At 37.8% G+C, this 15010-nt stretch overlaps 1 protein-coding gene across 6 annotated transcripts in view; it reads left to right on the top strand.

Moving 5' to 3' along the window:
• The window catches only part of Dlg2 (discs large MAGUK scaffold protein 2), a 2079243-nt gene that overhangs the window by 1035545 nt on the left and 1028688 nt on the right, over positions 1-15010 (top strand). For 4 of the 6 annotated variants that reach the window (XM_047516979.1, XM_047516993.1, XM_047516981.1 and 1 more), the window contains one exon: positions 12376-12537. In XM_047516979.1, the coding sequence (XP_047372935.1) occupies positions 12376-12537 (162 nt within the window). The remainder of the gene's footprint in view (positions 1-12375; positions 12538-15010) is intronic. The other 2 variants (XM_047516982.1, XM_047516996.1) reach the window with 1 other exon arrangement.

Raw genomic sequence — 15010 nt, 5'->3', positions numbered from 1 at the left:
TATTCACCAGGTCATTTCTATTTATACTTACTCCTAATTGCACTCAGTGATCCAGCAAAAAATCAGAAGGAAGTTTGCAGACCTGCTTTTAAATCAAAGAACCAAAGTATCTGCCATGTTCAAAAAAAACGTCTGAGTCAGAAAGTAAGAAATACATAATTCCCGAGAGGTGTCATACTGTGAGAGTTAATGGTAGGGATTATAGATAGTGAGGCATGGACCTCAGCTTATTTACTAGCTTGTGAACAAGGTAATTTCTCTCTTTTGAAGGGAAAATGAAAGAAATAAAATATCTATTTTGTAAGTTTCTTAAAAGGACTAAATAAATGAATACTTTTAGGCATTGATACAGGTCATTTCATTGAACTAATCTGAAATATGATCCTGTCAGTTCCTAGTAGGACACCAGAACAAGAAAATTAAACAAGTTTCAGGATTTTCTTTATTTGTGGTCAACACCTTAAGGGAAAAACAGCTTTCTGTAATTGCTCATTTAATTGCATATTCAAACATCTAAAATAATTATTAAAATGCCTTCTCAAAAAACATCTTATTATACAATTTTATCTTTGGACAATTTTAAAACCACCATAACCAAGTATGGATAACAAAGCAACTTCACTTAAGGAAATATTAATAGTGTCTGATTGCTAAAGAAATCCTTTTAGGTTTGAACCCATTGCTAATGAGGTCAGAGTTTGAGGTCACGCCTTTTGCTTTAATTCTTCACCCACCTCCTTTTCTAGTGTCACTGAAAGCAGCTCATCTTGAAGTGCTATAGAACAAAGACAGTGGAACAAGAGCAGCTGATGGATCAAGCCCATTTGCACCACCACCAGAGACAATCCACAGTGTGTCCACTTGAACCACTTAGTATCTTGCCTGGAAGGGACTGTTCATGCTTACTGCTGTGTAAAGGAAGCATGTTGAAGGGAACTCAGTCAAAGAGCTATACTACCTCATGCAACCATAATTTAAGCTCTGAGGATCATAGGTTTTTGGGTTCTTTGCTTTTGTTTTCTGGCATTTAAAGTTAGTGATTAGGACTAACATGCTCAATAACAGTTTTGTTGAATGAATGAATGAATGATGTTGCTTCCTGTTTAGGAAGAAATTTGTCTCTGCAGTATCCAGAAGAAACACATTCCAGCAGGCTGCCCAGGAAAACTCAGGGAAGACACACAGCCAACCAGAAAGAGTTCAGGAGGCATTCTGGGTTGGGTGGGTAAGTGGTCTCATGCTGAGGAATCAGATGTGAGTGGAAGGGTTTGGAAGATACCAAACCAATTTCAACACAGAGAGACTATGAGGTCCAGAGACTCAAAAAGATCAGAACATAGCATGAGTGAACAGTGAAGGCCTGTTCAGCACTGGTATCTGAGACTGCTTTCTCATTGCCGCTGAACAGGACTGATAACCATAGGTGGAAGAGGTGGGGAGCCTTGGTCTGGATAGATGCATGAGTATACAGAGTAAGAAGTCCTCACATACGGAAAAGAAATGGCCTCCACTGAATCTTAGAGCTGTAGATCAAGGCCTTAGCAGCTCAATCTGCCTGCTTCAGAGAGTTTGTGCTGTTTATCAGTGACACTATGCTACTTTTGATAGCATGGTGAAAAACAGATCCCTGTAATAGTGGTAAGGCTGAGTGGATTATGTGCATGCAGGTATTTGTGAGGTGGGGTAGGGGTGACTCTTCTCACAAACTGTTCTTGGACACTGACAGAGAAATAGGAAAAGACTTAGATTTCCTAAGTGTCCACCAGGAGTCAGGCCCTGTGCCAAAATATTTATGTACAGGATCAATTTCCCATAGCAACACTGTCCTATATTATTATTAGCCCAATTTTTAAAATGGGAAGTCTGTGTTTCAGATAGCTTCCATACTTGCCTGAAGTAAAATTGCTTGTTAGTGGCAGGATCAAAATGTAAACCCAGGAAACCAAGGTGAGGGAATTTTTATCACTTGACTAAGCAGTTTGCTGAAATGAACATTCCCTCCTTTCCGGGCACCAGTCACACTGAGCAGAACAGCCTTCTAGCCTGCAGTAGTGAGCGACTGTCACAGATGCTTCAGTGTTTTCACAGCTGGGGGGTTGAGTCAGACAGTGATGCCCCAGGATCTCACTGTCCTCAATTGAATCCAATGGCAGTTAAGACTGGAGAATTGCTCAGACAGTATTTGACGTTAAGCTTCAGATGGACAAACTAATTGTCGGGTTTGTTCTCAAATCACTGCTTTGATTCCTTAGTACCAAAGCAATTTGACTTCAAGTCTGGTCCTCAACAGTTAATTCATTCCTAGCTCCTCCTTCCTTTTCTCAGCTGGCAATCACTTTCCTTGCATCTTTCATCTAACTCTAAAAATTAACTCAACTGAACTTGGATGAACCTTTCCAAGGGCTGGAGAATTTTCCATTACCGCAAAGCTCATGGCACACCGGACCTTCTCCATTTCAGCAAACACTTGATCATGATTTACACGTTCTACTTTGTTAATTATTTTCATTACTCTCTGTAATACATATAGCTGAAAAAATGATATTAATAGCCAACTGGAAATAACCACTGTCAAAACACATCAGTGCGTATTCCTCCAGACCCCTTCCCTGTCTTGCATGTATAATGTATTTTATTGTGCTTATTTGAGATTGGTGCACTTATCTGTGTGTTACCTGCTGGTGTGGGGTTTAGAGAGTCTAGGAAAAGAATGTGTGGGGCACCTCCTTTGTGCATTATGCTTCCTTTGTTGCTCTAACTCAGTGCTAACAGAGGAGGGGGAAAGTAGGAACTCAGTTCATTTCTTGTATACTACCTTTTTGTTTTGTTTTGTTTTTCGTTTTTCAACTCTTCTTTGAGAAGCTTTAGCCAACATTCCTTCTCAGGTGCCTTACACCCAAAGCTTGAACTTTGGGTAAAATATGAACAGTTCTCCTCATTAGAGGCAAGCTCCTGAAATAACTCCACTTTATAAGTTGTGCTATGAAGTGAATCAGTTTTTCATTTTATTACTGAAAATCTTACAGGGTGCCATTCAATAACCAGATCTCCTGTACAATCATACAGGTTCTTGAGTATGTGCTACTTCTTGGCACAAATTTGCATGAGTGTCACTCCTGTGAACACAGAAAAAGGACATTGATTTTGACCTGAGTGTACAGGGAAAAGATCCCGGAAGAAATCACATGTTGTAAAGATTGTTGTAAAGATTGAGCAGTAGCCAGATTAAAAAAAAAAAATGGTTGTGAGTCTTATTGGGGCAGAGAAAGTTTAAAGAGTAAAGGTAGGGACGGGCTGTGTCATTTTCATTCAATGTTGTATTCACAGCACTTTATTGTGGTGCCTGTCACATAACAGGTGCTTAATAAATTCTTGTCGCATGAAAAAGTGAAAGAAGATTTTCAAACTTTGAGTCCAGGAGAGCTGTGAAATTAGAACAGGAAGTCTGTGTCATGAATTAGTGGGTAAATTGCAGTTGAAGGCTTTGAAGAAATTATAAACAAAAAGCAACATGTTTTCTTTAGTTGGTTGTTTTTTAATATTTCTAAAATTTTTTATAATCAAATAAAATATCTAATATCCCAGTAAAAAAAATCATAGTTGATATTGACTGCCTACTAGGTCACAATCTGCCAAATGCTTTTTATGAATTCATACTTGTCCTTCTTAAAACTTCTGTGAAATAAGTACCCTCATATTTTTATACTGAGAATACCAGGTCTCAGAGTTGAGCAATAGGCTAGCAATTGATCCATGCAGTCTCTCCAGAACCTGCCCTCTTAGCCACTACCTTAAAACTGTGATTTTAGAAAGTTATTCTAGTTCAGTGACCTAAAGAGTAGAAAGATAAAGATGTATTTGGAGACTGCAAATGCCCATTCATATTTTTCTCCATTCTCCTGACAGAATTAGCCATCTGAAGCATTTACTTTTGGAAGCCAATTTCATTATTATTATTTTTTGTGACTAGCCAGCAAAGTGCAAAAGTCTTGAGACTTCAAAAAGGGAGAATATTAACCTTTTGCTAAGCATCTACTATGTGCCAGGAATGCAGTGTCTTATTCAATTCTCATACTATTCCAAGGTAGATAACAGTATTCCTGGTTTGTAATTTCAGTAAACCAAAGCTCCAAGATACACAGCCACTTGAAAAATGTCTCCCAGCTAGCAAATTGTATAATGAAAATATGAACTCAAATGTTCGTATTTCTGAAGCCAGGATTCATGTTCTACTATATTGTGCTACATTCTGGAGTTAGAGGACCTTGTTGGTTTGAAACAGCTTTGCCATTTAGCATTTTGGAGACTCTAATCCTTTTTTTTTCATTTGGAAATCAGAGAATTCTTGAGAGAATTACTTGGGACAATGTTTCTGAAAATGCTATATAAATTGTAAAAAAACAATATGTGAGATCTTATACAAATTCATTTGACAAAGCCAAACCTATTGTTTTCCCAAATCAAAGATCTGTGGTTCCATTCTGATTTTCTCAGAGAACCTGAGATCTGTTTAATTCTGCAATTACCTCTCCTGGGTAAGCCTGGCCTCCCCACAGCTGGCCTTTCTGAGTTTTAGGAAAGAAACTGCACCTCCTACCAGGCTTCCTTTCCAATGTCTTCAGTGCACAGATGGAGGGCAGCACTGAGTTAGAGTAAGTTTTCTCTTGATTATTTAAATCATCAGTTCTTAAAAAAGAATCTTAAGATCCATTAAATATTCATGAAAGCATCCTTCCTGGCAGCTTCTCCATTGTAGGTAATTACAGAGGGTTTAAAATATCTGACGTTGCTTGGAAGCACACAAAGCTCTGTCAGCTGCAAGTAGACAGCTGATTTGTAATTTAATTAACATCCTGGCTTGTCCTGTTCTTTGTGGCAAAAAGTAGGAAAGTATTTCCTTTCATTTGTGAATTTTGTTTGAAAAAATTCAAATGAAGCACCTGGAAGAGCTTTTAATTTCTCACATCAGTCATATTACTTATATCCTGCTCCAAATCTGGCAAAACAATTCTACTTTCAAGTGTTCTTTGGGTCAGCTGTATGAATGATTGTGGGTCACTTTTTTAAAGGGCAGTTTCACTTGAGAATATTTGTGCAATCAGTAAGCTTTGACCCACTTTTATTAGGTCTTTGAGTAATAAATAGATTTTGAAGATGGATTTGGCTAGACTAATTCATTGAACAAACATTTGTGGAGGGCCTGCTTAGGAGGCACTAGAGGTCAGCAGTGAACCAAGCAGATAGGTTTTTTATTCCCAAGGAGGCCTCCTTGAGGAAGGGACAGTGAAAATAAGGTAGCCTGTCTTGCACCTCCTCCTCACATTTTCCTCCTATCTAATCCCACCTCCACCTGATTATTAACACTTACATAATCATTCTGGAATAGTCAACGGGGGGACAAAAGAGAACCCTGCTCCAGTCAAAATATACTCAGAGAATGTATTTTAAAGAAATGAATATAAATGCCGATCTGTTCCTTGTATTAAACATTCCTTTATCTTCTCTTTTCATCTTCTTCCTTTTTCTAATCCACATTTTCCCTTCTACCAGGGAGGCAGTGAGTTGGAGAAAGGATGCAGAAGGTACATAAAGGGGATGGGACATAGATGACAGACAAGCCAAGACTCATGGAAAAAAGATTGCTCCTTTTTAGTTGAGACCTCCTTTCACTTAGTTGAGACCTGTGCTGTCTACCTACCTAACAGGTCTCGACTAAATGGAATTCCTAAAAATAAACATCCAGGTGTCTAAACAAAATACATTCCTCAACATTAGAAGGTGACTGGCAGGGTCTGGATGGGAGTACTCAGTTGTGGAATTTAAATTTCTCCTTAATTTTGCATGTACTTCATTTTTGAGACAGCTTCCTGCACTTCCTTGTTTTTTTTTTTTTTTTTTTTTTTCTCTTTTCTGAGATTCATTCACATATTTCTTGGGGCACATCACTTCCTTGCAAATTTGTTATTTCTTTTTCTTTTTTTTTTGTACTGGTTTAATACTTTTCTGAAATATGTTCTTTCAGCCTCTTTTGTTTGAGACAGTGAGACAAGGGTTTGCTAAGTTGCTTAGGGCCTCAGAGTTGTTGAGGCTGGCTTTGAGCTTGTAATCGTCCCACCTTAGTCTCCTGAGTCACTGGGATTACAGGCACACACCATTGCACCCAGCTCGAAGCATAATTTTATAACCAAAAAGTTTTCTTTCAACTGCAGCCTTAAGTCAGTCAACCTGGTCTGCTGGACCAAACTACGTAGCATTCTGGCTTGATCACTCTGCAGAAGTTAAATTACCTTCGATTACAGAGGGAAAGATAAGGCTTGACCAACAGAGCCCTGATTGTCAATATAGTTGGAAGAAGGAGCAGAACTAACAAATTCTAGTATTTACTAAATGTCAGACTTTATGTAATAAACTAAAATCATTCCTTAATTTTGTACCTGCTTCATAATTGTCCTCCAAGTCTTAAATAGAAAGATTTGTTTAACATTTGTAGTTAAGTGTTCATAGATAATATTCACTAATTCTTATAATATTATAATTGTATTATAATATTACTGACTACTCCTAAGTTCTCTGCAGCTCTTGATTTGTGGTCTCTCTCTCTCTGTCTGTCTGTCTCCCTCTCTGTCTCTGTCCCTATCTCCCCTCGCTTTCCTTCTCTTTTCTCTTCCTCTCTCATTAGTACAGTGCCAACTCTTGCTGCAAGGGGAACAGAGAGCACTTTTAATGCAGCAACAGAGTTAAACTCAGCTTTTCACATATGAGACCTTGAAAGATTTCCAACTTCTGCCTCCATTTTGTTTTGTGCCAGCATAATACCACCTTCCACACTGTGTCAGAGAATCTCTGATAACAGATCAGACATGTGTAGGATCTTGTATTTGAATTCTGGGAAAATTAGGATGACTGACTCACATAGGCATCAGCTGAGTATTAAGCATGATCTGGTGAGACTTTTTAGCATTTGTCCATTCATGTGGGAGCCTGTGGTAGGAAAAGAATGTGAGTATAGTTGTATGCAGTTTCTGCTTGGTGGGCTCTTTGATCAGGTGGATCATTTCATAGTTCAGATTATGTAAGATTAATTCCATTAAACTTTCATTTGTTGGTTACTTAACTTTGCCTCAGTTGTCATGTAGGCACTGGGGACTCAGAGATACATTGGCTCCATCTGTGCGCCCAAGGCATTCAGGGGCTAGTGGGAGGGACAGACACATGCATAGGTCATTATAACATATAGTTGTTATTCACTGATAGAAATCTGTACAGAACACTGTGGGAGCATGCCAGAGAGATACATTTTCCATCTTAATCTTCAGAGAATACTTCTGAGGAGGTGACACTGATCTGATTATCCAGGGTCTGAAAAGGTTTACCTGTTGAAGTCCAGAAATGAGGGGAGGGTTAAGCAGGAAGAGAATAGAATTCCAGGAGTTAGAGACAAAATGTTCCAAGACAGGAAGACACAATAAAAGCCCTTCGCCTGCCTTAGGCATCACTTCCCATTAGAGCTGGAAGAAGAATTATCTGTTGACAAATGTTCTTTCACTGAAGAGACTTCTCGTGAACCAAACAGGAGAGGAATTGGTTTAAAAATCCCGTATTTGTAGTCAATGCAGAAACCCTCAAAGGTGCCCAGATTGACTTTAGCACACCCTAGTACGAGAGGTGACTCAGATTTCCCCAAAGATTAGACTAATACTCGAATCAGCATGTGACCTCTGCAGAATTCTTTAATCTCCCTTGTTAGTTGATTTTTAAAGACTTCTTTAAAATGCTATTTTTTTAAGAAAAAAGGTGACTTCTGAAGATCTTTGTGTCCTAACCAGCTTAGAAAACTATATACTTTACCTCTAGAGGCAGACTAACATCTTTGAAATCTGGTTAACCACTCAGCAGGTAGGTAGCCTTGGAAAAAATACTTAACTATCAGAGCCTCAGATAGAATAGTAACACCAGCCTCTTAGACACTGATGATACATAGAAAGCATTTAATATGTTTTGTGGCACCTTAATTAAGACAATTGTTATTTTTTTAATATTGCAGTCCTATTAGGATTAGTATTTCTATTAATACTAGCATCAGCATTTACGATGATTGTTAATATTAGTTTTAACATTACAAATTAAAATTTCAATTCAACCAAAGAAAGTCAAGTTTTGAATCATAGCCCGGATATTTTGCTGTACCATATCGGGATAATTATTTTGGAAGAATCAGTTTGAGTTAAAGATGGTACCTCATCATCAGTTGTTGTCATCTCTTGTCATCTCTGCAGAAAACTGAAAGAGAAAAAATAAATAGGAGGGGCAATATCTGACTATCAGTGACAGACTATTATTTGGGTTTAAGATCTCATGGATGGCTCCCTATTGTCTACAGTGGATGCAGTCTGCCTTTGACCTTGTCTCTTGCCATGCTCTAACTCATATCCAAAACTTCACCCAAGCCCAGAAGTAGACCAAAGACAGGGACCAGTGTGCGCATGACATATGGAGGGTGGTTCCCAGGAGAAATGCCTAAGGGAGTTAGGAAGGCACCAAGGAGCTCTGCAGGAGTGTAGGTCCAGATGTAGGCTAGCTTTAGGCTAGTCCTGTTGCCACTTTGGATGATGTTTTGCACAATAGTTTATCTCAACTTAAAGCATGGAAGATGGGGTCCCAGCATAACTTCTAGGCACATGCAAGAGAGGAGATTTCCATTACCCAAGGGCAATCTTTCTGAGAAGTATGCATCTATGAGCCTTGAATTCTTTTTACCAAAAGGATTTCTGTGAATTTTGGTGAGTGGACATTAGCATCTGCTATATTCATTTAAAGATCTTGCTATTCCTTCAAATACCACCCCCTCTTATCACATATCTTCTCTACACATGTTGTGCTTCTGCTGGGAATATCCTTTATCTCTTTCCATATCACTTGAGATCCTGTTTTAAACTTGAAAACCTCATTCAAAATCGGTGCTAACCCATTCCTGCTCCCACAGAACACATTTTATACTTGTAGTCATTATCAATATGTATGGAACCTTAGCTATGCACATGTATAACTCAGCAAAAATGTAAATCTCAAGGAAGAAGACCTCTGTTCTTTTCAGTTTGTTTTCTCAGTATATATTCCTGAAATGAATGACAAGGAGGGAGATATATTTTAGAATATATGTCCTTTAAGTTTGTGTCAAGCAAATATTATGATTCTCTTTTTGCTTGAACCTGGGTTAATAATAGCTTATAATGAAAGAAAATGCATTTAACAGCCAAAACAGTTTTGTGCGTTACATAACTAATACCAATTTCATCCATTTATAACTTTATTCAACAAATTTTATTGGGCACCTGTGAAGGGTCTTTGACTAAGAACTGAGGATGAACATCACTGATGTGATCGAGAAAATCTTAGAGTTCAATGGAAGACAAACAACATCAACAATAAAAACACACAAATGTATAGCATATGTGTTGGTGATTGGAGGAACAAAGGTGCTAAGAGACCAATTACAGGTTGAAGAAGTTTTAGATACCTGTTGCACAATATGGTTAATATAATTAAGACTACAGAACCAAACACTTAAGAACAGTTAAGATGGTGAAAATTTATGGTATATGTATTTTGTCACAGGTTTTAAAATAAGCTTTAAAAAACTGGAAGTTTATGATTTGTTTTTATTTATTTCACAATAACTTAGGTGAGACTGGTAAAAAAGAATTCAGTAGTGACAGGGGTTTCACCGTGTAACAATATTGAGGACAGTTAAGAAAGAACAAGGAAGCTTGAGCCCTGTCATATGGGTGGTGGGAGCCAATGCAGTGTTTTAAGAAGGAATTTTCAGCTAGCCATTCAGAAAGACATCTGGTACAATGTAGAGAATGGATGGCAAAGGGCAGTCCCGGAGGCTGTCCGGCAAGTCAAGAGGGTGATGTAGGCCCACATGGAAGCCTGAATGCACCCAGTGTTGGTAGTGATTGGTGGTGGGGAGTTGGCAGTGTGTAAGGAGGGAAGAGACTCAAGAATTATTTAGGATATATATCAAGCAGACTTACTTCTTTGTTAGATTGATACATGATAGAATGTGAAAGAAGATAGAATCTAATTGACTCCTTTTCTGGCTCAGGTTACTATGTGGACAGTAGTGCCTCCTTGAGGGAAAATTGAAAAGGGAAGCAGATGTGGAAATAGATGTGCTATAAGCAAGGGAAACTAAAATGGTTATCTGTAGCATATTATTCCAGTGAAAGTCTAACTGATCAAGAATAAATGTGAAGCTTTGATCCATGTTATTGAGACAGATTACTTTCCCAAATTGTGCATAGGGTTAAAGAAAAGATTTTTTCAGTTTTCAAAATGTTCCAGCCTCATTTTGTTGCATATTCTCAGTGAAATCTTTTTGTATCAAGCTGCCAATTCAGTTACCAGACTTGGGCTTCATCTCCTTATAGGGCTAGATGAGGGACTAGTGATAGTAGAAAGAGGATTCAAGTTATTCATCCTAATAGGATCACAGCTCTGATATCTAGTTAGGTGACCCTGAACAAGTTCCTTAACTTCTCTGTTAGTTTTGTCATAGATAATAGGGAACATCATAACTGAGAATGGTTGTAGTGGAAGAAGTAGGTGAGGGTCCCTGCAAACTGCAAAAAAATATGACAGGGTTGGTTGTGTTTTGTGTTTTGAAACTAATATGACTATGGAAATCACATGAAGACTCCCTGGGAAATACAAGTAGTGACAACCAGCTTCTGATTTAAATGGGACAGAATTACTAACCCTGAGGTGGCTCTTGTTACTGTCAGATTATGAGTCACATTGAAAGCTAATGTCCAAGAAAGCATGTTTTTCATCTCAGAAATGAGTGAAAAACATACACTTGATTTTTTTAAGATGTGATTTTTAGTAAACTCAAGTGATAAATAACTGCTGATGATAACCATGATGGAGAACTGAGAAGAGATTAGACACTATGGTTAAGCCTTATGGGGCTATGTTGTTGGATCCCTGTTGCTAATACCCTGTGTCACACAAAGCAAAGCAAACGAACATATTGTTAACTGGAATGGGGGTCAGATGTAGAACATTGCTTCATTCTTTCCCAAGTAGGTCAGCAACCTTGAAACAATGGGACTCCAAAGTCATGGGTCCAAGGGGAAAGTGACAAGAAACAGGACAAACAGATAGATGACATGGAGAACCAGAGCAGCACTGTAGATAATGATTGACCCTGTGACCAGATGCATCTTTCAGATCCTTTCTAATCCTATCGGCATGTTCAGGAAGATGGTTAAGAAAAGAGGTAAAGGGAATCAGACATGGTGGCACATGCCTGTAATCTCAGTAGCTTGGGAGACGGAGGCAGAAGGATGGCGAGTTCCGCTGGGGATGTGGCTCAGTGGTTAAGTGCCCCTCAATTGCATCCCTGGTAACACACACACACACACACACACACACACACACACACACACAGAGGAAGGTAAAGGGAACGGAACAAGGATGGAAAGATTATCTCTCTCATTCAGTAATCATCTGACTAGGAGCAGAAACTTTTCTTAAAATTTTTAAGCACTTTAAAAGCTAGTTTCATTCCTAGAAGTTGTGATTTTTTTTTGTCCTAGAATCTGCCTAACCCCAACCTATACTCTTCATAGAAAACATAGAGGATGAAGTAAAGGAAGAACAGTTTGTCTTCCTTTCAGGCTAATACAAATAAAGTGGGGGGCAGGCAAACCTTTTCCCTCATTACCAAGGGAACTTAAATCTGTCACAGATTCCAAAACAACATTACATTTTCTGAATGGGATATATCAGAATTCCATTGCTTTCCTTGGCACTTCTTATTGTCCATCCATCACCTAAAATTTTTAGCACATACTTAACTACTCTGGTCATTGGGAAGGCTCCTCCTCCCCTACTGAAGTATATTTTCTCATCCTCACTTGTTGTCACATATTTGTAGCTCATAAGTAGAATATATTGTTAGGCAAAAATAAGTCATCACATTGGTTGATATTGATGGTTAATTCAGTTTTGTTTGCATCGGACCTGGTTTATCAAAACCATCAAGAGTCTGCAGCTGCGGCAGTGGTTGTAGCTCCTTGGTAGAGTGTTTGCCTAACATGTGTGAGGCACTGGGTTTGATTCTCAGCATGGCATATAAATAATAAAATAAAGCTCCATCAACATCTATATATATATATATATATATATATATATATATATATATATAAAGTTACATTAAAAAAAAAAATAAATAGTCTGTAGCAAAGTGTTCTTGGTAAAGTCAACAGTAGGCATGCAGTGTTCTACTAGCAGAATTAGAATATGAAGTCCAGACTCAATTCTTTGCAAACACTGACACATTGCTTGCTTTCTTTTCTTTTCTCCTAGAAGTATCGATATCAAGATGAGGATGCTCCACATGATCATTCCTTGCCTCGGCTAACTCATGAAGTAAGAGGTCCAGAACTCGTGCATGTATCAGAAAAGAACCTGTCCCAAATAGAAAATGTCCACGGATACGTCTTACAGTCGCACATTTCTCCCCTGAAGGTAAATGAGGTTGCTCTTCAGATTTTTTAACTGGTTTTGGTGGTCAGTCTTCATTGCTAAAGGAGACATTTGCTGGTCTCATAAAATGAGGGTCTTTTAAAACACAGTAGTCATCATTGATTACTGACGCGTCTTTCTGTGGTTTAGAAGCTAATCTGATATTTCTGGGGCATATTTTGATTGCAGTTGTTTGAATGTTTGCAAAATACTCAGCTGCTGAGAATGGAATAAGGAAAGAGCAAAGGTGACACATTGAGAGGAAAAATAAGTCATCTGCATATTTTAAAAAACAAAACAAGAATACACCATGATCTGTCTCAAATGCTCTCCCTCCATCATTATTCCTGGTCTCAGATAAAACAAAGAAAGCAAAGATATCATGATCACACCTAATGATTGCCTTACTCTCCAAGCTAAAAAGGAAGATGTGTGAATTGGCTCATCAACACCTCTATTTTTTCCCAGGGGAAATTGTTTATAGGATTTCTTTCTATTTGGTGTCGTACCTTTCTCAACACTGTCTACCATTTTATTTAATTTTAAACAATATCTTGATGAATGATATTTGTTTAAGAAGAGGCAATTAAATGAGAATAAGAATTTTGTGTTCCTTGGTTGTCATTTTCTTTATAGGGCTGGAGCTACTGGATTTTGTGCTTTGGATAAAAAATTTATAAATGCTAATTAAAATTTAGAAAGAAAAATAGAGTTAATGCTGTAATCTAAGAGACTTGAAATGATGGGGGAGGGGAAACAAATCCTGTCAATTAACCCCTTAGGTATTTCTAAGAAAAATTTCCTTCATTAACCAGAACATTCATTTTACCAGCACTTTCATGTAGTTGTGCAACAATATAAAACAGAGTCACAAAAGTGGCTCCAATGCTCTCTGGGATATTGTTATACCTGCCAAAATTTGAAAGAAAGGTTAAATTATGTTTAGTACAGCTCTAGGCTTTTGTACATTTTAACTACTCTGATATCCTAAAAATCTATTCAAATAAACAAGTTGTAATTACCACCAATACATTAAAATATTGGGCCAATTGTCAAATTTCATTCAATAGTATATAATATGTGAAAATACATAAATATTGTGCTTCTGGAATTCATTGTGCATCTTTCCAGAGTTTCTCTGGAAATCATTGAATGACTGAGTGGGTTTAACCTGGAGGAAAAAAGATAAAAGATTGAGGGTCAGGGGACTTACCTTTCCAACTCAAGAGCACTCATGTGGAAAACATGACATTGATGTCATACAGAGGACAGAAGCAGATTCACTGTGCAAAACTGACAGGCATGTGTTTATTTGGGATTATTGTAAAACCACAGTTTCTGACAGAGCTACCAAAGCAGGTATAAACTATTTAACATAGACTACTTTTTGTTCCTGGAAATCTTCCAGACTTGGATGATGACCAGACAGTTATTTTACGGAAAGACTTCTTCACCAGAAGGGTGAACAAAACTGTCCCCAAGGGTCTGTCTGAATCTATGAATCGTTGATTCTGTTCTGTGTTCAGATGAAACTTCCCTTCTTTAGAGACCCTTATCATCTTTGCAAACAAAAGCTGACCCCTGGGAGTTGAGGAAGGAAAGAACTAGAAGACTGGATTGCATTGAGAGTACTTACCTTTCAGTTTTAGACTAACTGGTGAAAGACTCCTCCTACAAGAACTTCCCTCAAGCCTCTCTTTCTTTCCTTCTTTCTAACTTCCCAACTTCCTTCTCCTTCTCAACTTTTCCTTCTTAAAGTCCCAAAGGAGTTTAGACTGAGTAGAATAATCAAGACTAGCCTAAGCCTAACCTGGTTGCCATAAAATAAGAGCATACACATGATCAATAATTATCCGAACATCCAGCAAGTTTTGATGATTACATCATTTCTTTATGTTACACAATACCTCATTTGGAAAATGTGTATTAGAATTGGGGAGAGGTTTTCTTTTTATGAAGATCAGATCTGTGTTATAATGAATTTTTCCTGTTTTTCTTTATTCCTTGCCTTTCAGGAATCTCAGAATTTGGTGTCAGCTTCAGTGTTTTTCCTTTGCTTGGGTTTTCTGTTACATTTATTTCCCTTCTAACTTATTTCTTACTTTCTTCTTTGTGAAAGTTTTACTGTTTTTTCTGACTTTACTATAGTAGTATTTTTTTGTTGGAGAACCTCATGACAGTTTTAAAAAGTAACCACCTATGAATAATAAACCCCTGATATTAAATACCATGCTTGATTTCTGAAAATACCACTTCAGTACTTTAGCAGCTGTGTAATTGCAAGGGAGAGTTCTGGGATTTGAATGTAGTTAAGTAGGCCAGAGGGATAAAAAATAAGGTAAGGGGTGTGGGATGATCCCAAAGCATGTCATAAAACAAGAGAGATGGGTGGGAACAGGTGAAGGACCTCAGGAGGAGATTGGATTTTATTTTTTAAGTAATGAGGAATGATGACAAAATTTAAAATGGAGAGTGA

Source organism: Sciurus carolinensis, chromosome 11 (assembly GCF_902686445.1).
Source record: "Sciurus carolinensis chromosome 11, mSciCar1.2, whole genome shotgun sequence".
Lineage (NCBI taxonomy): Eukaryota > Metazoa > Chordata > Mammalia > Rodentia > Sciuridae > Sciurus > Sciurus carolinensis.
This window is presented reverse-complemented; position numbering and strand designations above follow the sequence as displayed.